Source organism: Mustela nigripes, chromosome X, assembly GCF_022355385.1.
Source record: "Mustela nigripes isolate SB6536 chromosome X, MUSNIG.SB6536, whole genome shotgun sequence".
NCBI lineage: Eukaryota > Metazoa > Chordata > Mammalia > Carnivora > Mustelidae > Mustela > Mustela nigripes.
The window spans coordinates 139,667-162,872 of record NC_081575.1 but is presented as its reverse complement, the minus strand read 5'-3'; the positions used below and the strand labels follow the sequence as shown (position 1 = coordinate 162,872).

Here is a 23,206-nt window from a genome sequence, read left to right as displayed (position 1 = left end):
TTGCAGCAGGACTTGAAATCAGATCTTTTATTTTAAATGTGAGACTTGTTTTCAACCAAGTGCTTCTGTCTCGATGCCCAAAACAAAGACCCGTTCCTACTGAATTAAATAGTGGACTGGGGATAATTTACAGAAAACTTTGTCCTTCACTTTAAGAGAAATTGTCCAAAGCTGCTTTATTTTCAGAAGACTGGCAGCCCTAAGGGGGCTGCATGAAGGGTTAGGGTTAGGGTTAGGGTTATTGAATCCACAATACCCAACGCAAAAGAAGGCACAACATTTTTGTTGTTGTTGACTATATGGCATACTAAAGGCAGGAAGGCAAAGTTAGGTGGGTAATGGTTTCCCAGTGGATGATGGATGGATAATCATTATTAGGGTTAGTGGGAATGAATGTGGGTAGGAGGTGGGAGAAACCCTTAAACAAAGGAGAAGCTCTGTCTGATAGAAGCTGCAATCACTCCGCAGAGATATTTAAATGAGGCCTCCTTAAAATCGTTACTTTCCATCCCACCCCCTATTCCCCTTTAAATTTTGTTTCAGTCATTACCCAGGGACCGGATACAGAGATTCCTATGGGGAGTTCTAATGGGTCGATTCAATTTCAGCTGGATGACGCCACTTAGCTAAGCATTAAGAGCTACGGCTCCGGGAAAGCCAACGACACAGAGAGAGGGAGAGAAAGAAATTATAGCAAGGAGCAATAAATCCGTTTCCTCCCATCCTCCCCTATAATCCATTCACAAGACCTTCAGAAATCACCTACATTCACAAAACAGCCGGCTAGCTGAGCTGAACACACTGCGGTCTCACGCCCCTCCCCCCGTCTCTGCAGATGATATACCAGCACACCCTGAGCTGTAGAAATAATCACACACTAGCGGTATCTATTGCTCTGTCGAGATACCCTGTGTCTACAACTGCAGTTTCTGCTGCTTCGGTTCATCCGTCAGATTGGAGGAGACAGAGGCGGAGGCGGAGGCGGAGGCAAAAGAGAAAGAGGGGGAGGAGGTAAAGGAGGAAGAAGGGGGAGAGGGAAGGGGGAGGGAAGAGGAGAGGAAGGAAAACGCTGAAGGAGGAGGGGGAAAAGAAAGAGGCGGAGGAGGAGAAGGGGAGGAGAAAGAGGCGGAGGAGGAGGGGGAGGAGAAATAGAAGAAGGAGGAGGAGAAAGAGGAGGAGGAGATGAACAACTTACCCCGCTGAGCTTTCTTTGGGGAATACGTGCATCAAGATTGAGATCTCCATGTAAAATCTATACAAAGTATCTGCCACGACAGGTCTGACTCTCCTCCCCACCCCCCACCTCGCACCACCGTTTCTTTTTTTTTTTTCTCTCTCTTTCTTTCTTTCTTTTTTCCTTTTTTTTTTTTTTTTTTTCTTTCCGTTTTCTCTGCTGTGTCAGAAAGACCGACACAGAACTATCTGTTTCTGGCTCCACTGCCAGTGAAGGAGTTTTCATTCAGACTTTCCGAAGAGAGGTGGAGAAACCTAAAGACTCAGGAGAAGAAGAGGTCTTTTGAGCCAAATGGGGCTTTAGTTCTTCTGCTTTCTACAGCATGGATAAACCCTTTCCTCAAGGTAAGCCATAGAGATTAGCTCTTAAAGACCCTAGAATTCTTTCTGTGCAATGCATATATTGCCATTCATTCCAGCCATCCTGTGTGTGTGTGTGTGTGTGTGTGTGTGCGCGCGCGCGTGTGTGTGTGCGCGCGCGTTCGTGTGTGTACGCGCGCGGGTGTGTGCGCGCGTACAAGAGCAAACGCATGGGTAAAATAAAATGAAAACCATTTAGATGACATTTTAATGAATCAGCTTTTGCAAAAAATTTTCCGTATTAGAAATTTATAAATCAAAATGGAACTTCAAAATAACCCTTTCGTAGCCAAATGTCAATTTAATTTTTACCTTGTTGACCTTTAAATGCATTTTGGTTCGTGCCTAAGCCCCTTATAGCGCAGCCTAACCACCCAAGCTGAGGACGTAGGGAGAGCCCGTGCTGAGGCCAGTCTGGCTGCCCAGCGGGCATCCTGTCAGCGTGGGGCTAGTCTGCTATTGGCTCACAAGTCTGGGCTGTGCATCGTTCAGATTTCATCACATCACCTTGCCCTGGGTAGAAATGGCGCAAGCTGACACGGCATAACCCCCTACTTACACTGAGTCAGAGCAATGATTTAGAAATCTCTGGATCCATGCCTGGGTGTATGTGCACATGTCTCCGTGTGGCATACGGAAATTTTGTCGAAAGTAAGAACCTGTGACCATGTCCAGTTAACCAATAGGCATTTGATAGGACCTAGTACAGTGCTTTACACTCCTTCCATTCCTCTAGCCAAGTATAATTAGCATTCACCTCTGCGTGCGGCAAACCAAGTTGGATGAACAGAAAACAGACCTCGAACTCTTAAACAGAAAATCTATTTTGAAATGCAAACTATTGTTGCTTTTTTGGGTACATTAAAACCGTTGTAACATAATGTGCTATGACATGAATTTGGATATACCAGGTGTTAAATCATGCTCCCAACAAGTCAGCTGCATATATACATAACCAATAAGATACTGACTAGCATTTTATCCACTTGGGAGTATTAGTCTTGTTCCCTGTACCTCTAAATAAACATTTACTAAGACTTTATTCTATGCATTTTGGTTTCTTTGTGTTCTGTTTTTAGGTCTCTCTAGCTGTGAAACAATCTAGATAGTGATCTGAGTGACTTGGATTTAGGTTTTTACTCAGGGTAGAGGAGTTGGGTAGTGAGGAGTGAAAAAACTTGAAGGAAGGAGACTAATTCTTCATGAAAGACTTTTTGAGACAGAGAAATACAACCAACAAACCCAGTATAAAAAATGTAGAGCATCAAAACAAGAAGGGGCCTTAAAAGCCCCTTTTTCGTGCCTCTCATTTTGCAGATAAACTGAGGCTTGGGATAGAAGTTGTTTGCCCACAGGCACACAACAAAGCAGTTAAGACTGGAACTTAAATTTCACGTATCTTGTAAAAGGGTATGGGGTTTAAAGAAAATCCCTACTTCTTAAGTGAACAACTAGCATTTTCTTCAGGATTAGAAGTATGTGAATTCATTCGATATTACAATTTTCCCTGTATTGCTCATCACTAAAACACCTACATCTTTAAAAATGCGAGGTCTTTAAACTGCTACACTCTCTAGTTTGAGTCTTAATGAAACTATTAAAGTAATGAATAGAGCTAGGGTAGCAAAGTGACAAGTTAAGAGTTAAATGTGGTGAGAACCTGGCAGCTCCAGCAAGATGTATGTGGTAGGAGGGAGGCCCAGTCAGTGGCTGAGAGGTTAGTAATGTAAACTATATACAACTTGGTATTTGTAAGGGGGAAGTGCTTTGATAGAGATGCAAATGCTTTTGCACAGAGAGGGATTTTTGGAGAGCAGACTTTGGAACAGTAGAACTAAGAAAACATATAAAGCCATAGCAGAAATTCCCCCTATGTTTGCTTTCAGTTATTCTGAGAAGGAGTGTATGTAACAGCAGAGCACAGAAAAAAGTAACACACCCCAGAGCTGTTACACAGTAAGGTACAAAACAGCATTGAACCCATGGGAGTGGGATAAAACAGGAGCCAAGCTCTCCTTCTCTGCCCTCTTCTTTGAAATTCAGGTTGAGTCATATTGTATCAGAAAGGATTTACCAGAAAAATCAGAACTGTCTACGGCTGTTAGCATAGTAGGACTTTGGATTAGGGAAGTTTTCAACTTTGGTTTCAACATGGCAGATTTTGGGTTCCAAGGAATAAATACATTTTCCTTCCATTAACAAACAGAATTTCTTGAATAGGTTTAGCTCTCTAGTCCCTAAGTTGGCATAAGAAAAGAAATTTCCGTTTAGATTGAACAGAAAATTTCAGGGCTACAGGAAAACTGTTGAGAAAGCTCTGAGCACCTGGCCAGAGGGACTGAGATGGGAGTGGGTTTACAATGCATCATTCATTACTGCAGAGGCACTACGTGACAGAAATCACTAGATCCCACCAATGTGCAGCCAAGACTTGTAATCACCTTGGCTCCTATTTAATAATATGTGATCTGCATATTATCTCTCTCATTTAATAGAATATGGAACTGACCAACAGCACAGTTTCTTAAGTGGTTTTGCTCACAATGAATTGTCCTTTAGCGGGAGGATTTCTGAATCATAAACATGCATGCAGTCATAGTTTTTCATCTAATCTATGTGCTGTAACAGTCTCTCTTGCCTATTTGCTTCTCAGTCCCCCCCCCCTCACCTTCCCCTATGGTATCTATTTGGGTTCCTCCTGTTAGCCGGATAAAATCAGCAAACATTTTATTGTCATTCAGTCCTGTTTTATTCTTCTAATTTTGCCCAGGTCCTCCTTCCGCCTATATTGCAGATTTTCCACAGTCCATTCTGATAAAAGATTTGGTAGGGCAGGAGTTCATTCTGTTAAGCCTCTTGTAAACAAGGCGATAATACCTCATCATCCCAGACCAATGCCCAAAGTTTCTTTTACTTATCCAACCAGCATTGCAACTTTTCAGTCTTAGAGCAATCTAGTCAATATCCAGATACACCTTCTCAACTTAAGCACCATATACCCTTCTGCTGCCAAGACAGGATCCCCTTTGAACATGGTTCTGAGTCATTTCTATTATGACCTAGATTCCTCCAAGCTTAGCTTTTCAACCTTCTGGGCATGTCCCTGAGATACCTAGTGATATCTTTGGAATCCCAGAGGATTATCTTTTCTAACTTTGAGACCTTGTACCCCTTCCTTTGAGTTATTGATTCTTAGAATTTCCAATATGTTTTGAGTCTAATTTCCTTTGGGAAATCAGTGAGTCTAAAATGCTTCCAGTGTGTTTGTTACTGTTCTTATAAAGGACACAAAGGACCCCAAGCATTCTTTATCTGATCAATGGGGAATAAATCTACTATTATAAATTTGCCAAAAGACTCTTCCTGATGCAAAGTTTTCACATGCCATAATCTGCAAGTGAGCTGAACAATGTGTCTTTGTGTGTTTTTTTTTTTTTTAAGATTTTACTTATTTGTCAGAGAGAGAGATTGAACATAAGCAGGGGGAGTGGCAGGCAGAGGAGAAGCAGGCTCCCCGCTGAGCAAGGAGTCCCCGTGGGGGGCTCTTGCAGGGCTCTTTGGGATCCTGACCTGAGCCACAGGCAGACCCTTAACTAACTGAGCCACCCAGATGTCCTGTGTCTTTGTTTATTTAGGTCTTCCAATGAAAGCTACTTTTTCCTTTCCAATGCTGAGATTATGAATCTCAACTAAGTTCAGTAAAGGTAGATATAGAAGGTTTCAGGGGGCTGTGAGTCCAAGTAAATAAAAGAGACATGGGGTGCCTGAGTGGCTTAGATTTTAAGTGGCTGCCTTCAGCTCAGATCATGATCCCAGAGTTCTGGGATTGAGCCCCACATATCAGGCTTCCTGCTCAGTGGGACGCCTGCTTTTCCCTCTTTCCCTCCCCCTGCTTGTGTTCCTTCTCTTGCTGTCTCTCTCTCTCTCTGTGAAATAAATAAATAAAATATATTTTTTTAAAAAGAGACATAAATTTTGCTTTTGAATGCTGAAATGAAAAAGGGCATGTTCCTTAATATACCCTCAAGGATTGAAGATATAGAAGGTGTAGATGAAGAGAAATTCTTGTCAAATTGTGTAGTTATAGAAATAAAGACCATAAGGGGCAGGGTCCTTCAAAATCACCTAGTTTACCCCTATAATTATATAGATAGTGAAATTGAGGCCCAAACAAAGCAAGTGATTTGACAAAACTTTCATAGATATTTGAGTCCTAGAATGTCCAAGGAGTTTATTTGCATTCCCCTGTGCTGCATTAAATAACACCAAAACAACTAGCTAAAAAATAAAATTATAGTCAGACTGGTTCTTTTCTGTGATGTGCCAGAGAAGTTATTTTTAACCAAATTAAATCTTCTTTTCAAAAAACGAACAGATGTAAATTCAACTAAACAGGTTTACACGGGGATGTAGCCTCAAAAGGCAATGAGGCCGGTCATATTATTAGCCACTGAGTCCTTTGTGAGCGGCACCCTTCTCTTTCCTGTTATTGAGCTTTGGGCACATTTCGGTGTCATGTTTGCTTGCTTATGGAAACCTAATCAAGCACTATCCTCTTTCACTTGTTCATTTCTATTACTCATTCAAGCTTTGCATTCCATACAGTAGTGTGAGTAATCGATCTATTTTGAGGAGGCCTGAAATATGATGGATTTCAAATATATGCTTTATTCATGCTAGTGTTTCCTAGGTCCTAATGCCTCCAGGATGACTCTTGGAATTGTGCTTAGGATTTCTTGTGTATACCTTTTTGGCCGGTCAGTCTTCCAGGTGTGGTACAGTGATCTACTGTTTGTACCATATTTTCCTCATAGTCACTATTATCAGTTTTAAGCTCCATCAAATCCTTCAGGGACCGCCCAACTTTTCCTGATTGTGGGTCCGTGGAGACACAAGTAGGTGCTTTCTAGATATTCAACTTGGTTTAAATAGGTACTGTTAGGGGCGCCTGACTGGCTTAGTGGGTTAAAGCCTCTGACTTCAGCTCAGGTCATGATCCCAGGGTCCTGGGATCGAAGCCCCGCATCGGGCTCTCTGCTCGGCAGGGAGCCTGCTTCCCCCTCTCTCTCTGCCTTCCTCTGTGCCTGCTTGTGATCTCTGTCAAATAAATAAAATCTTTAAAATAAATAAATAAATAAATAGGTACTGTTACAGGTGACATTTCAAATAATTCAGGGATCATCTTACATTGTTCTCCCATCCCTAGTGTTTGATTCTGGAGCTGCACTACCACTTAGAAAGAGTTATCTCCTCAAGGAGTTAAAGCAGACTGAAGGTGAGGAGAACTGCAGGGTGATTAGTCTTGGCTTCCATACACCATGGGGTGGTTTTTTCCTGTTATTCTACAAATAGCCTGATTTTTGCTCTCGGTTTCTCTGCCATATCACTGCCGTTACTGCATCCTGCCTGCTTGTAGTCACTGAATCAAGCAATTTCTTTCTCATCTGTTTATTATGCTTATCAGAAATTTTACTGAAAGGAGAATATGTATACCTAAATCCCATCAATCAAAAAAAAAATATATATATATATATATACATGTGTATAAATGTCTCATACATATACACATGCAACTTCTCATGGAAGACTTTTGAGGCTTTTTCTTTTTGTTTTACATTAGCATTACTACAGGATGTAGCCTTTGCATTTGAAATTAGCTTCCAGTTTTATTAGAATTCTGAGGCTCAGGACCTAGATTTCTCCCTTAGCACGCATCTAGCTGCTCCTGTGACCCTGGTCGTGTGACAAAATACAAAAGGAATCAATGATGTGAGCTTTGCTCCCAGAGAGCTTTATAGTCCAGATGCTTTGAGCAGATTTGCTTGTACATAAGTCGGTGAGGTCAACTGCAGAATAGAGGTGTAACCCTAACCCTAACCCTAATCCTAAAGTGATTGAAGGTCGTGGTCGAGTTAGGGCCTGAGCTTTGGTAGTTCCCTGCAAAGTGGTCCTCCTATGTCTTCTCATGTATTGTGTCCGTCTCCTCTCTCCTAGGATTTTCTGATGTGCCCTAAGGTCCATGTAACTAGAAGGGCTATTTATCACCACAAGTGCCACCCTGACCCCAAACCACTCAGAAGTCAAGAATCAAAGGAAAATGGATGCCGCCGTGACGGACGACTTCCAACAGATCCTCCCGATTGAGCAGCTGCGCTCTACTCATGCTAGCAATGATTACGTGGAGCGGCCCCCGGCCCCCCGTAAGCAGGCCCTCTCCAGCCCCTCCCTTGCAGTGCACACTCACAAGTCCGACTGGTCCCTGGCCACCATGCCTCCTGCTCTTCCCCGCAGTCTCAGCCAGTGCCACCAACTGCAGCCCTTGCCTCAGCATCTGAGCCAATCCAGCATCGCCAGCTCCATGTCCCAGAGCACCACTGCCTCTGACCAAAGGCTCTTGGCCAGCATCACGCCCTCACCTTCAGGCCAGTCCATCATCCGAACCCAGCCCGGAGCAGGGGCCCACCCAAAGGTCGACGGTGCTCTGAAGGGAGAAGCTGAGCACTCCGCAGGGCACTCCGGGGAGCACCTCTTCATTTGCGAGGAGTGTGGGCGCTGCAAATGTGTCCTCTGCACAGCGGCTCGTCCTCTCCCCTCCTGCTGGCTGTGCAACCAACGTTGCCTTTGCTCTGCTGAGAGCCTCCTCGACTACGGCACATGTCTCTGCTGCGTTAAGGGCCTCTTCTACCACTGCTCCACCGACGACGAAGACAACTGCGCCGACGAGCCCTGCTCCTGCGGGCCCAGCTCGTGCTTCGTCCGCTGGGCAGCCATGAGCCTCATCTCCCTCTTCCTCCCTTGCCTGTGCTGCTACCTGCCTACCCGTGGATGCCTCCGTCTGTGCCAGCAGGGCTACGACAGCCTCCGGCGACCAGGCTGCCGCTGTAAGAGGCACACCAACACTGTGTGCAGAAAAATCTCTTCTGGTAGTGCACCATTCCCCAAGGCCCAGGAGAAGTCCGTATGACCTTCCCACAACACGGAGCCAGAGCTTTCTCCTTCTTGCGCCCGTTAGGAAAGTGCAGGCCTCATCTCTGGAGAGGGGGAGAAGGAGTAAAGCAGCCAAAGTTAGGGCCTCACCAGTTTTGCTCCTGCAGTGTCAGGGAATGGCCGAGTACATCCTGGCGCAGGATGCCTTGTTCTTTCTCACAGTATCTATCCCACTTTTCTTCAAACTTCTTACACCTGGCCATTTTAGCCATGTGGCTGTCCTGGCAAATTCAGGTGATACATAGGCAAGAGATTCGGACACGGAGGACTGACAGAGCCAGCAACGTGGAGGGTTAGGGGCTCCCCAACATAATGCCTCTTGATGCAGGCTCTGAGCATCCCTCCACTGTCCACAGTGCCTTTGGAAACTCTCTTCTAAGACGGTTTTCAGGGGTGCATGTGGAACAGTGTTCGATATTCCAGGGAATCCGACCCCTTCCCCCTGTTTACTGCCCTTCTCTTCTCTTGTTCTTCGTTCCTTCCCCCTTCATTCCAGCTTGATTCTTACTTTTCATTCCATTTCTTTCTCCCTCCCTTCCTCTACTGCTTTCCTCTCTCTCTTTCAGACTGACCCGTTCTCTACTTGTATCTCCATCTTGTTTGATCTATCTTTGTCTCTCTCTACCTGTCCTTTCTCAACTACGTCCAAAAGTGCTGTTTTTCCATAGGTGTTTCCTTTGACGCCAAACTTTGCTATGCTATACTATTTACTAAATTTTATTAAGGGAAATGGATTACTGTAATGAACTGATCACTAGCAATAGTCTATATCCTGACATGTGTGTGTGTGCTCATAACCACACTCACCTGTTTGTGAACACACGAGGCAAAAATTAATCTTACATTTCCAGGTTTAACGAGCTGGAGTTTTACTCCCTTTCCCAATAATCGACTTATAGTACTGACAGATTCAACTAGCATGCAGAGTAGGATAGTAAATCAGGATGCTCATAACTTTGTATGTCTGACCCAAGTGCCAAAGGCAGACGTGCTTTATAGCTAAATGAACAAAGCAAGGGATATTACAGAGGTCTGTTCTCTCTTAGAAGCTAACTGCCCTGAGACTGCATGGCTCAGGCCTTAATTATGGACATAAAAAGTCATAAAACTTTAGAGCTGGAAGGAATCTTAACTGTTAATCTAGTTCAATGCCCTTATTTTGCAGATGGGAAAACTGAGGCCTGGAGATAGGAAGGCCACACACTGAGATCATAGCAGGGTTGAGACTGGAAAAAAAGTCTTCTGACTTCTAGTTCAATATTCTGTACTCTACATCACATTAGGACATGGGACTTTTCTCTTAGGATTCTATTAACAGTGACAGAAAGCCATTGTCATTCAATTTTTCTGGAACCACGCCAAGTTAGTGTGGTGGTCTTTATGCAGTGCATAGTGGGTAGCTAATTAACTATCAGGTGTTGAGGCTGCCCGCAGTGGACATCTCCTTTGACTTTGTCACCTGTAGAAGCTCCAGTGTGCAAAACAAAACAAAAACAAAACAAGGAATCCCTAACCAAGCTCTATCTTCGCCTACTTTTTGCTGCACATGTCGTGCTCGCTCCTGGCTTTGTCTGCGATGGCAATTGCCTGAGAACCTAAATTTCAGCAGCTGGAAAACTGAGATGAATGACATATAAAGCAGAGAACTGACTTCTCTTTTAAAAATATACCAAGAGCCTGTGTTGTGAATCCACTTCAATGGGAAAAGGCTGCACTGGGGATGGCAGGCTCCTAAAGACTCAAGAATTAGATCCAGTTTCCCTCTGTAAGTGAGTCCAAAATTCACTGAGGAATTCAGAGATTGAGGGCACTTGCTTGAAATCAAGGTGCTCCAACTTAGTTTAAGACTTCCAGACTCCAACTTTATAGATCATATCTTTTAAAGTGTGCATGGATGTGTACTGCAGAGCGGCGAGGTGGGAGAAATGTATAGTCATACACAGGGGGAAGAGGGAACATCCACATCCCTTTGTTGGATATATGCTATAGAAATATGTGCCACTCACTTTGTGTTGGTTCTGAATCTTCCTGAAGTGTACTGACACAGCCCCATGCTTTCACTTTCGCCTCCTCTTCTAGAATTGCTTTGCTCTATTTTTGTATATATAAATATGTTATGATGATTATTAATAATGTTAATGATATTGCTGCAAATGGTGCCATATATAAGGTTTGGCTTCTTGGAACATTATAAACCCAAACCAATACCTGTAACCTCTTAAGTTGCTTTCAGATCCTTCCATTTTAAGTAACTTTTTAAAATCTTAACGAGTCTGCCTGATTGAACTTTGACTTATCTACTCCTAAAAGCTGTGCCCAGCTCTCTGGCTGGATCCAGCTGGATAGTGATGAGTAGCAACACACCCTTCTCCCCGCTTATGCCTGAAATTTGCTTAGAGCTGAGATATATAAGGGTTCTATGACACTAGTGCATTGTTCCTGGAGCTAAATTTATTCTATGGATGTTTGCTTATTAGTTTCAGGGCCCAAAACAACACAGGTCCCTCCTCCTTCATAGCTCCTTGATATCCCAATCCTGCAGTCCTTACTCAGGCAAATTGTGCACTGCCAGAGGGGCCCTGGGCTCTGCCATACACCCAGAAGAGCTCTTCTCAGTGTATTTCTAAATGGCCTTACACTTGGTAGAAGAAACTGAAGGGTTACTCAATGCAATTGCAATGTGCAATCTGCTGCTGAGTCAGGGCTTTGCCTTGTGTCCAAGTTGGCCTGATACGGGCTGCATCTGGTTTACGTATAGATGGGTCCTTTTGGGGTATGTGTACAGACGTGTGAGTGTGCATATGTACCCTTCTGTGAAATTTTATGTATATATATATATATACACATATATGTTTGTGTATATATATATGTGTGTGTGTGTGTGTGTGTGTGTGTAAATATATATATTCACACATCTCTATATATTTTAATGTATTGCACATGTATATTTAAAATATATATAAAAGAAATCTAAATCCTGCAGAAAGCGTCTGTTTTCATTATTTTTCTACCTTGTGTCATGTACTGTATAAGCAGGAATATTTAGAGGATGTTTCCTGCTTAGCATTTTTTTGCAGTTAAGTCATCTGTTACCCCCTAATTCTACTACTTTCCACATATTTGTTCCTTGATATATTTATTTCACATGGCTTAGTCAAGAGTTTTCCTTTGATTCCAGCCCATCTTCCCTCATCACGATGGGTATAATAAATATAGTGAACATTTCTATAGTGCTTACTATGTGCTAAGCATTATTATAAATGCATTGCCTATATGAGCTCATTTCATTCTCACACTAACTTTAAGATGATGTAGGTATAATTACAGCTGCCACGGTACATATGAGAAAACTGAAGCACAGGGAGGTTAATTGACTTGCCAGCAGTAACAAAGCTTGTCAGTGAAGGAGCTAATATTTGAACCTAGACTGTCTGAGTCCAAAGTCCGGGCTCCAATGTTAGCTATAGAAGTCTGGAACATAATGTATACCCTTCTGGTATAAAACAAGCCTCAAACAGTGAATAGTCCTTTACCCAACACCAGTTCCTCTGCAGCCTAAGAGTTGAGACAAATGGGCTCCTATGTTAGCAGTGAAGCAATAGTTAACAGATATCGTATATTAACTGTCTTATCTCCCAAGATGGCGGCATTAGAAACTTCACTACTCCCTTCGAAAACATGTTTGCAGCCAGTTACCACTTCTCAGACAGTTTACAGTGCTGAGCTACTAGAGAAATACTTTCACTTGTGCAGGAGAAGGTAAGAGTTTTTAAGAGTGTGAGCTTTTCTTTATAGGGTCAGGAAAACTATTTGATTTGTTTCTGCAGAAAGTAGAACTAAAACTATTTTTAGAATTTGAGATTAGTTGGAACTGTTAACATTTAAATTCATTGATTATACTGATTCAAATGTAAGCAATCCACTGATGACCATTGTTCAGTATAATTTCAGCCACTAATTATGATGATATCACGTAGACACATTTTAAGTGCTACACTATACAATAGTTCCCTGTGCCCTATAGACCATTCTTACATGAAGTCAATGCATCTAGTTAATAAAAACATCCCATTGGTATGGTTTCATATCTATGGATAATGTCATAAAAGCATTGAATGCATTCCACTGATTTAATTTTTATTTTTTTTCATGTAAGAAATGATAAGCATAGGAAAATTCTGAAGAAGTCTTCCGGGTACATAATGGGATCATGCTATCACCACAAACAATACAGCAAAACTCTACTTTACCTGAGTTACTAGCACCATTTGACAGAGTTGCTCATTTTTTCACCTGGCTTCCAGGATACCACATTCTTCTGGTTTTCCTCCTACTTCACTCTCTGCTCCTCCTCTGCATTCTCTGCTGGACTCCCTCACTTTCTTCACCTCTTCATATTCAAGTAACCCAGTGATTGGTCTTTGAAATATGCTCTTTGGGTACCATTTACATGATGACTTTCAAAATTCTATCTCCAGCCTGGACTACTTTCTTGAACTTCCCACTCATATCCAACTGCCTATTTCACATCTCTACTCTGATATCTAGTAGGAATTTCGAACATAACATGTTCAAATGAAGCTCTTAATCTTTCTCTCCTCAAACCTGACTTTTGCAGCATTTCTTATCTTTTTAAATGCCAATTCCAAACTTACAGTTGCTCAGATAAAAAAAACTTTGTATTTATCCACTAGGCATTTTATTAGTTATAAATGTAGCTGAAATTCTCAACCTCTAAATCCTCAATTAGCCTTTTACTCTGATGATTTAGCATGTGGTCATTAGTACCCTTTTGAACCTCTGGCCTAAGGTTTGATAAGACTAAAATCCTTTGTACCTTTATCCTAATCTAGGCCCACATACTTATCTTGACCCTCAAATTGATCAACACTCTACTAGTGTTGCTGCTTTCAAAGGCCAGAATGACAAGACACATGGCCCTCAAGGACATGCATCTTGGGAATGACACTGCTCATTGTTTAGAGATCTTGATATCATCACAATCAAAGTTATGTATGTTGCTCCCAAATGTATTTACTGGCCAGTCTACTAGAAAAGTAGTAATCTTGACCCACATGTTGTCATTCTCCAACTATTCAGGCAACTCTTTTGATTATACCATATAATTGTCCTGTCTCTGATGGTAAAAGCCAAAGATGATAAGGATCTGGAAGCCCCCAAGGCCTTTAGGAACTAACAAACACTGCTGATGCAGGTTACTAAGGAAAGAAAACAGAGACAGTCACTTGGGCAAACACCCTAGGTTTATTAATATAGGGTTTTAACCTCAAGTCACCTGTATGTTTTCCTACTGTGACAAGATGAGGTGAACTATACAAGCATTCTGAAGGTTTATTTTGAACATATGTTCTAATGCTTAAACTAAAGGGACACTGAATGACTCAATTGGCCATCTTATCTTAGGTCCACACTTTAGTCTTACCTTCAAATTCTTACCACTCTGATGACAAAAACAAAACTAAATAAGCAAACAAAAAATTAAAAAGGAAATACAAGGAAAAGAATACTAATTTTTATAATAATATCAGAGATTAGTTGGTAACAATTTTACTCTAAGAAAGAGACATTTCCCAATGGGAGTGAAGGCCTTCCGAGTAGAAGTCTCCAGCTATATTAATACATGAGCTATATTAAAGTAAAGAAAGAAACTGTAGTGAGGAGTAATACTAAACATGGGTTGAGAAAATTTTTTTAAAGATTAAGAAAACGAGCCATATGAAAGAAAAAAAGCTCTAAAATCAGTTTGTTTCTCTCACCTAAAACTCCATTTCACCAGTCTCTTGAACTCCTTTTGGTCCTTGACTTTTATTTATCATTACTCTTTTTTCTTTTTCAAGCTCCCATAGCACATCTGCTGGAATGATTCTCTGTGTCTGTGCATGTGTGCATGTGTGTGTGTGTGTGAGAGAGAGAGACAGAGAGACAGAGAGAGAGAGAGAGAGAGAGTGAGAGAGAGAGATGTGGATGGAGCTTGAGCTCTCCCCTATAGGTTCTAAGTTAAGAGTATGCCCATTAACACTCTCAGCCTTTCAAACTCCCTTCTAGGACTTGTACCAGAGTACCTGGATCTTACACTAAATGAGGAGATTTCTTTCCTTCAGAAATACTAGACTGGATTTGTGGGTTTCCCTGGACTGGCTTCTTCTAAGTCAATATGGTATTGTGGAAATCATAGTACCCTGAGACCAATTAAATAAAAATCTGTGGAGGTAGGGCTGAAGAAAGGATTTTTTTAAAGCTCCTGGGTGATTATAATATGCAAATAGTGTTGAGAAATCCTAATCACTTCATTCTACAAAGGCAGATACTGAAACTCAGAGAGGGGAAGTGACTTAATTATGACCACACAGTGAGTTAGAAAGAAAGTTAGGAGTTATGAAAACCCAAGTCTGCTGACTCTTAGGCCAGAGGCCTTATCTTCATACTACACTACTTCTTTTTCTGTCTTGTGCTTTCTGGACCTTTGCTTTCCTCATTTGGAAAATGAAGATAATAAATCTTAGAGATTTTGTGAGAGTCATTAAACAGACAAATTTCTAATATACAAGGTTCTGTGTAAGTATGGAAGAATGTTGTACTTGAGGGAATTAATATACAACACATATGTGAAGCTGAATCTATAAAACAAGTTTTTTCCTATTTTAATCAGTCAATTGTTTGGGTATTGGGTATTGTAACCCTAACCCTAATACCATTTATCAAGAAGGACCTCTTGTGTGGGTTGTGTGTACCTTTAAACTTAACCTGGTGTCAGTGACAAGAAACTCAGAGTCGATGAGAGTTCATTCTTTTCTTTCTCTTTCCCTTACTGCAATTGGAATTTTAAAAAAAATATAAAAGTAGTGAGATATCTGGACTTCTTAGAGTCAGTCAACTACAACATGGCTTTAGGACTGAACTAGTCCAGGGTTTCTAGTCCTGAGGACAGTGAGGCGTTGGAGGGAAGGGATTTAAAAAAAAAAAACAAAAAAAACAAAAACCTGTCTCTTCTGAAAGGCAGACAGATGCATGGAAAGACAAGGGGAGGGCTTCCAGTTAGGAGGAGCTACTGCTAAAGAAGCAAGACAGGAGAAGCAAGACGTTTCCTGATTTGGCTGATCTGAGGAAGTAGATTATTTGGAGTTCTAGTATCTGCAGATTGACAGAGAATTAACCACAAGGAACACATTTTCTGAATTCCAGGGCCCCAGCACAGAGTTCTAGACCCATTCCTGTCTTATCCACCCCAGGTATTAGGAATTTCCAGAAGAGGCCCCTTCTATTCCCTTAGGAGTCATACATCTGGCTACTTGTTTATTTGGTAAAAATGGAATTCTGTACCATTTATAAAATGGACCTCTTGTGTCTTCCTTATTTTGAAAGTATAATGCACATTCCTAATGCATCATTCATTTTTGCCAATGATTTTTAAGTATTTATTTGAAAATTATTTTTAATACAAAAAATATTTATTTAACAAAGCACTCCTTTATCCTTGTATTTCAGCCATACTAATAAATTAAAAAGAAGCCATGATTAAAGTAGTTATTTCTATATGTCACATTACAAACTAGCTTTAAAAATCTACTTAGTAGGGACGTCTCGGTGTCTCAGTTGGTTAAACGTCTGTCTTTTGCTCTGGTCATGAATTCAGGGTGCTGGGATCAAGTCCCACATCAGGATTCCTGCTAGGCAGGGAGCCTACTTCTCTATCTTCCTCTGTTCTCTCTTTCAAATACAATTTAAAAATCTTTTTAAAAGTCTACTTAGTATATATATATCATCATTTCATCTTGAAATACCTCCTTTTTAGGGGGAAGGCAGAGACACAAGGAATTTGAAGGAATCAAGATGCCTAACAGTATAGTGATGGGAGCTTATAATAAGACCTGCCTCAGGCAGGGGTTACCTTTCAGGTAATTAAGACATGGTGACTTATGCTTAGGAAAATGTGGGTTGTTAGAAGCCATGTTCAGGGGTCTGTGAAATCCTAGCAAATATAATGCAAAAAGCTCCTTGCTATTCTACACTGCCGATGAAGTGCTTGTACTTTGCCTAACAACAATTAACACTAAAACCTAGAATGAGCTGCATAAAATAGCATGTAGACAGAATGAGAAATCAGACTATCTCTAGTTCTAAAGTATTGGTCAAATTTGGTTGTGCATTAATAGTAGGAGCATTGAAATCTCTTTCAAGAGAACTTGAAATAAACAGAATGGAGATTGGACCTGAGGAGAATGAATAAAGGGTAATTACTCCATATAGGACTAGAGCATAAGCTAAAGTACAGAAGCAACACTGAATTTAGAATCAGAAGAGAAATATAATATACAAAACAGTATGAGATGAAAGAAGCCAACTTTGATGAATTTCATCCAAAGAATTATAGGTCATTCCACTATGTGTTAGCCACCTTTGGTAGGTTACTTAGGCTTTCTGTGCCTTGTTTTGAACCTAGAAACCATGATTCTAAATATTTTGTGCTCTTAACTACTATAATCTACTTCTTTTCTGTATAAATAAAAATGGCTATATGAGTAAAGTCATAGGATGTTCCAATTTGCCTGGGACAGTCTCAGTTGATACCTGTTTCCCAGAATATTTAATGGTGTCCTCTTATATTCTGAGAATTTATCCAGACATAACTTGGATGTAATATGTAATAGTATGCTTAATTAGCTAACTCTGATAAAATCATTGTATGAAAAGAGTTCTCGGTAATTTCAGTGTTGGCCCATTGCTCCTATTATCCTTAAACACCATCCAAAATTGACCTCCCCTGCCCCCATTTTTAAAGCCTTTCTTACCCAGCTTGCATGCCTTGGTCCATCATGACACCTTTGACCTTTTTTCTCCCTAGCACACTTGCTTTAAAAAATCTAAACCTAAGTTCAATAAAACCACTTGTCCCACATTTTCATCTAAACAGAGGAATGTGTTTGGAGAAAAATACACAATCATAAACTTGAAGTGAGCCCTCAGTACCACCAGACATTTCTACTTTATTTCTCTCTTCAGTTTCTTCTCCAAATTTCAAAAAGTCTATCTCATACTTCTCTCATCACACATCCAATACCACTATCTCCTTCATACCTTCACTCTGTCTAAGACCTAGGCACATATCATTGAGAAAATAGAGACACTCTCTCCTGAAACTTCTCCAGCCAGCCTTTTTCAACCAGCCTTCCACTGAAATGGCTTTTATTGATGTCACGAATGATTCTACCTTCCTAAATCTAATTCTCAGTCTTCATCTTACTTAACTTGTCAGTAGCTTTTGTCCCAGCTGATCATGCCCTCTAGCCTAACTTACATTCCCCCAAAATCCTATCGGAATCTGAGATAAAGACTTGCATGCAGTTAGTTTATTTGAGGAGCTGACTCAGGAAACAGGAAAGGCGACTGAGAAGAATGAATCAGGAAAGGAGGTAACATCAATTCAAAGATATGTTATTAATTTGTTTACTAATGTAGGCAACTGTGGATTATTCCCAATAAGGACTACCTTTGAAACTGTACAGATATGCTTTAGAATTTTCCATCAGACATAAAAGAGATGGGTGTTTATCCATCATATTTTATCTTCCATTGACCAAGGGTAATCTGAGAGTATTAACTCACCGGCACTTGCAGGTTTGTTCATGAACTAGAATCACTGAGCAGGCTCCTGCAGGTGTTCTACCTGGTGATAGCACAGAAGCCCCAAGGCAGGAAGAAATAGTTTAAGAAATAGCTGAATGAGGTAGCATCAAATTGCCCCTGCATACAGCTGCTACAGCAGTGTCCTGAAAAAGATGTGGTCCAGGAGCATGTGACGTGGGGCATTAAAGATTTTCAACACACCCTCCTTTCTGAAATATATTCTTTACTTGCCATCCTGCACATGGTACTCTTCTAGTACTCTTCCTGCCTCAGTGATCTCTCCTTTTCCAAAACCTTTTATGGTTCTTCTTCATCTCTCTAAACTATAAATATTAGAGTGCCCAAAATTTCAGTTCTTAATCTTCCTCTTTTCTCTATCTATACTCACCTTCTTGATGATCTCATCAAGTATCCTGCATTTAAGCACCATTTTTATATACTCACAACTCCCAAATGTATATCTCTAGCCCTAACCTCTCCTCTGAATTCCAGACTACTTTCTTAAAATGTCCACTTAAAAGCTTAATAGTAATATAAAACAACATATTTCAGTGATAAATGATTTCTATATCCTTGAAAATTGCTCCTCTCTGTTTTCCCCATCTCAGGAAATTATGACGCCATTCTTCGAATGACTCAAGCCAACCATTTTTAGGTATCTTTGACTCCTACCTTTTTCTCTTATCAGTTGGCCAACAAATTCTGTTAGCTCTACACTCAAAATAAAATACTTCTCTCCATTATCACTGTGACTACCTGGTTTCATCCAACCTTATCTCCTTCATTGATAACTGCAGGAGCTCCTTGATTCTACTCTTGACCCCTCCCCTAGAGTCTAATCTCTACAGAGAAACCAGAGTGATTGTTCTAAAACTGAAGCCTGTATCTTGTCTTTCTCCTGCATAAAATCCTTCAATGATCTTGAATAGAATATCCAAATAAAGAGTATTTATAGGGTCATATTTGCTCTTTACTTCAGCCAGACTGTAGTTACTGTGATTATGCTCAAGCCAACAGAGTCTGAGGTTTATTCTCTGGAGATGTTTCTGAATTGCAGTATACAAGGCACATACCCAATGATCTTCCCATTTTCTTACAATTAGATTCATAATTTCCATCATGGTTATAAAGCCCTTCATACATGCTACATGGTCCATCCCTCACTTAAATCAGGGGTCCACTCAAATCTCAATTCCTCAAGGCCTTCCCTGACCATCCTAAATCAGCATTACTCACCATTCTATCCTCATTTTGCTTCATTTTCCCCGCATAGGATATCTTTCTATCTACCTCATTATTATATTTTATTGTTGAATGAATATATAAACAGACATCATGGGAGTTAAGCTGGAGCAGCCTTTCTTTTTTTTTTAATTTTGTATGGCTATTTTTTATTTCTTAAAGTTTTTATTTGAATTCCAGTTAGTTAACATACAGTGTAATATTAGTTTCTGGCAGACAACTTAGCGATTGAACAGTTCCATACGACACCCGGTACTCACCACAACAAGTGCCCTCCTTAGTCCCCATCACCTGTGTAACTAATCACCTGCCACCTCCCTTTGGTAACCATCAATGTGTTCTCTAAGGTTAAGAGTCTGTTTCTTGGTTGGCCTCTTTGTTCCTTTTATTTTCTTCCATTTGTTCATGGGCTTCATTTTTTAAATTCCACATGTGAGTGAAATCATATGGTATTTATCTTTCTCTGACTGACTTATTTCACTTAGAATAATACTCTCTAGCTCCATCCATGTCATTGCAAATGGCAAGATTTCATTCGTTTTTTGTGGCTGAGTAATATTCCATTGTACATACATACCAAATTTTTTTTCCCTCAAATTTAGGATTTGGGTTCATTTTAGGGCCAGAATAATGGTTTGGGTTATGGTTTTGGCCACTGTGAGGCTATATGCCTATTATACGGCAGTTCAGATACCGCTCTACAGAGATAAATTTAGGATTAGTTAGGGTTAGGATTAGGTTTTCATTTAGAATTATGTTTTCTAGCACCATCCATGCCATTGCACATGGCAAGATTTCATTCTTTTTTATGGCTGAGTAGTATTCCTTTGCATATGTGCCAAATCTTTTTTTTTTTTCCCCTCTCAGATTTAAGATTAGAGTTTGGTTTGGGGCTAAAATACAGATTAGGATTAGGTTTGGGGCCAGGGTGATGATATGTGCTTATTATCCTATAGTTGAGAGACTCTGCAGAGAGATAAGTTTAGGGTTAGAGTTATAGTATGGCTAGGTTTAGGGGTTAGGGGTTAGTGGTTATGGCTATGGTTTGGGTTTGGGTTAGGATTAGGTTTAGAGCTAGGTTTGGTGAGGATGAGGGTAGGTGCCTTGTATGCTGCAATTCAGAAACATCTCCAGAGAATAAAACCTCAGACTCTGTTGGCTTGAGCATAATCACAGTAACCATAGTCTGGCTGAAGTAAAGAGCAAATATGACCCTATAAATACTCTTTATTTGGATATTCTATTGGTTCTTCTTTTTCATTCTCTATCTTTGCATACTTTTTCAGAAATACTGCACATTCTTATTTTATTTTAAGTTTTTATTTTCATTTCAGTTGGTTAACATATAGTGAATATTAAATTCTGGTGTACAATGTAGTGATTCAACAATTCCATAAAACACTCACTGCTCATCACAGGTGCCCTCCTTAATATCCATCACCTATTTCACCCATCTCCCTACCCATCTCCCTTCTGTAAACCAACAGTGTGTTCTCTGTATAAGTCTGTTTCTTGGTTGGTGTCTCTCTTTTTTTCACCATGATCATTTATTTTGTTTCTTAAACTTCACATATGAGTGAAATCATAGAGGCAATCTTTATCGATATCAAGAAATATTGACAAATGTGCCCGTGTGCTACACATTGCTTTGTGTATTATTCTACTGTGTTCTCTCCCAAAACTCTTCCCTTGCCCCTTGGAACCTCTATTTTATTTATCCACTTCTGGAACTAACACTCTGAAATTACACTGCTTCCCCTTCAACACTTTCTAGTGGTTGCTGTTTATTCTTCTCTATATGACTTCACTTCATTCACAATGCAGACTATATTCCAGAGAGATGACAATTTGAGTTCTCCTCATAAAAAGTTGGTTGAAATTGTATGGATGTATGATCTTTCTCTGGCAGAAAGTATACACCAGAGGAATGCAGAACTCTAATAGCATTTTTCCTTTAAAATGATGGCTTTCATAATTAGAGAAAAGAAAGAGATTTCTACTGGTAGGAGTTCCAATGATTAACAAAGGCAGGTTTACCAGGCCTCTTTAAGGTATTTCTATAAATGTATGTTTGGAAACAACTACAATATAAAAATAATAAATACCATTTGTTCAGAATCCTTTATGTTTCAAGTGTAAAATTTAATCTTCATAGCAACTTTATGATATAGATTTTTTTTAATCAATATTGACAACAGATATGGAAACTGAAACTTTGGAAAGTTAAGTGATTTGTATAAGGCAATACAGTTCACAAGATTTTTTAAAAATTTATTGAGGTACAATTGATAAAATAAAAATTGCATAATTGAATGTAGACAATGTAGTGTTTTGATATATGCACATATTGAGAGATTAGTACCACAGTCAAGCTAATTAACCTATCGATCACTTCACCTAGGTTTTATTTTTTATTTAAATTCAATTTAAATAACATGTAATCAGAGGTGATTTAGTGATTCATCAGTTGCATATAACATCTAGTGCTCGTTACATCAAGTGCCCTCCTCAATGTCCATTACTGAGTTTCCCCCTCCTCCAACCCATCTCTCCTCCAGTAACCCTTTGTTTGTTTCCTGGAGTTAAGAGTCTCTCCTGGTGTGTCTCCTTCTCTGTTTTCATCTTATTTTCCTCCCCTTCCCCCATGTTCATCTCTTTTGTTTCTTAAATTCCACATCTGAGTGAAACTATATATTTGTCTTTCTCTGACTTATTTTGCTTAGCATAATATCCTCTGGTTCTATCTACATCATTGCAAATGGCAAGATTTCATTCTTTTTCATGGCCAAGTAATACTACATTCTATAAATATACCACATATTCCTTTTTTTAAATTTATTTTTAAAATTTTTTTATTAACATATAATATGATTTTATCCCCAGGGGTACAGGTCTGTGAATCACCAGGTTTACACACTTCACAGCACTCACCCCAGCTCATACCCTCCCCAATGTCCATAACCCCACCCCCATCTCTGAACCCCCCTCCCCCCAGCAACCCTCTGTTTCATGAGATTACGAGTCACTTATGGTTTGTCTCCCTCCCAATCCCATCTTGTTTCATTTATTCTTCTCCTACCCCCTTAACCCCCCATGTTGCATCTCCACTTCCTCATATTAGGGAGATCACATGATGTTTGTCTTTCTCTGATTGACTTACTTCACTAAGTATGATACCCTCTAGTTCCATCCACACTGTCGCAAATGGCAAGATTTCATTTCTTTTGATGGCTGCATAGTATTCCATTGTGTATATATACCACATCTTCTTTATCCATTCATCTGTTGATGGACATCTAGGTTCTTTCCATAGTTTGGCTATTATAGACATTGCTGCTATAAATATTCGGGTGCACATGCCCCTTCGGATCACTACGTTTTTATCTTTAGGGTAAATACCTAGAAGTGCAATTGCTGGGTCATAGGGTAGCTCTATTTTCAACAGTTTGTGGAACCTCCATTCTGTTTTCCAGAGTGGTTGCACCAGCTTGCATTCCCACCAAAAGTGTAGGAGGGTTCCCCTTTCTACACATCCTCGCCAGCATCTGACATTTCCTGACTTGTTAATTTTAGCCATTCTGACTGGTGTGAGGTGACATCTCATTGTGGTTTTATTTGTATTTCCCTGATGCTGAGTGATGTGGAGCACTTTTTCATGTGTCTGTTGGCCATCTGGATGTCTTCTTTGCAGAAATGTCTGTTCATGTCCTCTGCCCATTTCTTGATTGGATTATTTGTT

General features: G+C 40.2%; 1 protein-coding gene and 1 pseudogene across 1 annotated transcript; both read left to right on the top strand.

Moving 5' to 3' along the window:
- Positions 1-1,116: 1,116 nt before the first annotated feature.
- SPRY3 (sprouty RTK signaling antagonist 3) lies at positions 1,117-11,555 on the top strand. Its single transcript, XM_059386189.1, has 2 exons — positions 1,117-1,578; positions 7,588-11,555. Exon 2 carries the CDS (start codon positions 7,691-7,693, stop codon positions 8,555-8,557), a length of 867 nt encoding a protein of 288 aa, XP_059242172.1. The 5' UTR covers positions 1,117-1,578; positions 7,588-7,690; the 3' UTR covers positions 8,558-11,555.
- Positions 8,697-23,206, top strand: part of LOC132007659 (dnaJ homolog subfamily B member 6-like) — a 22,008-nt pseudogene continuing 7,498 nt past the window's right edge.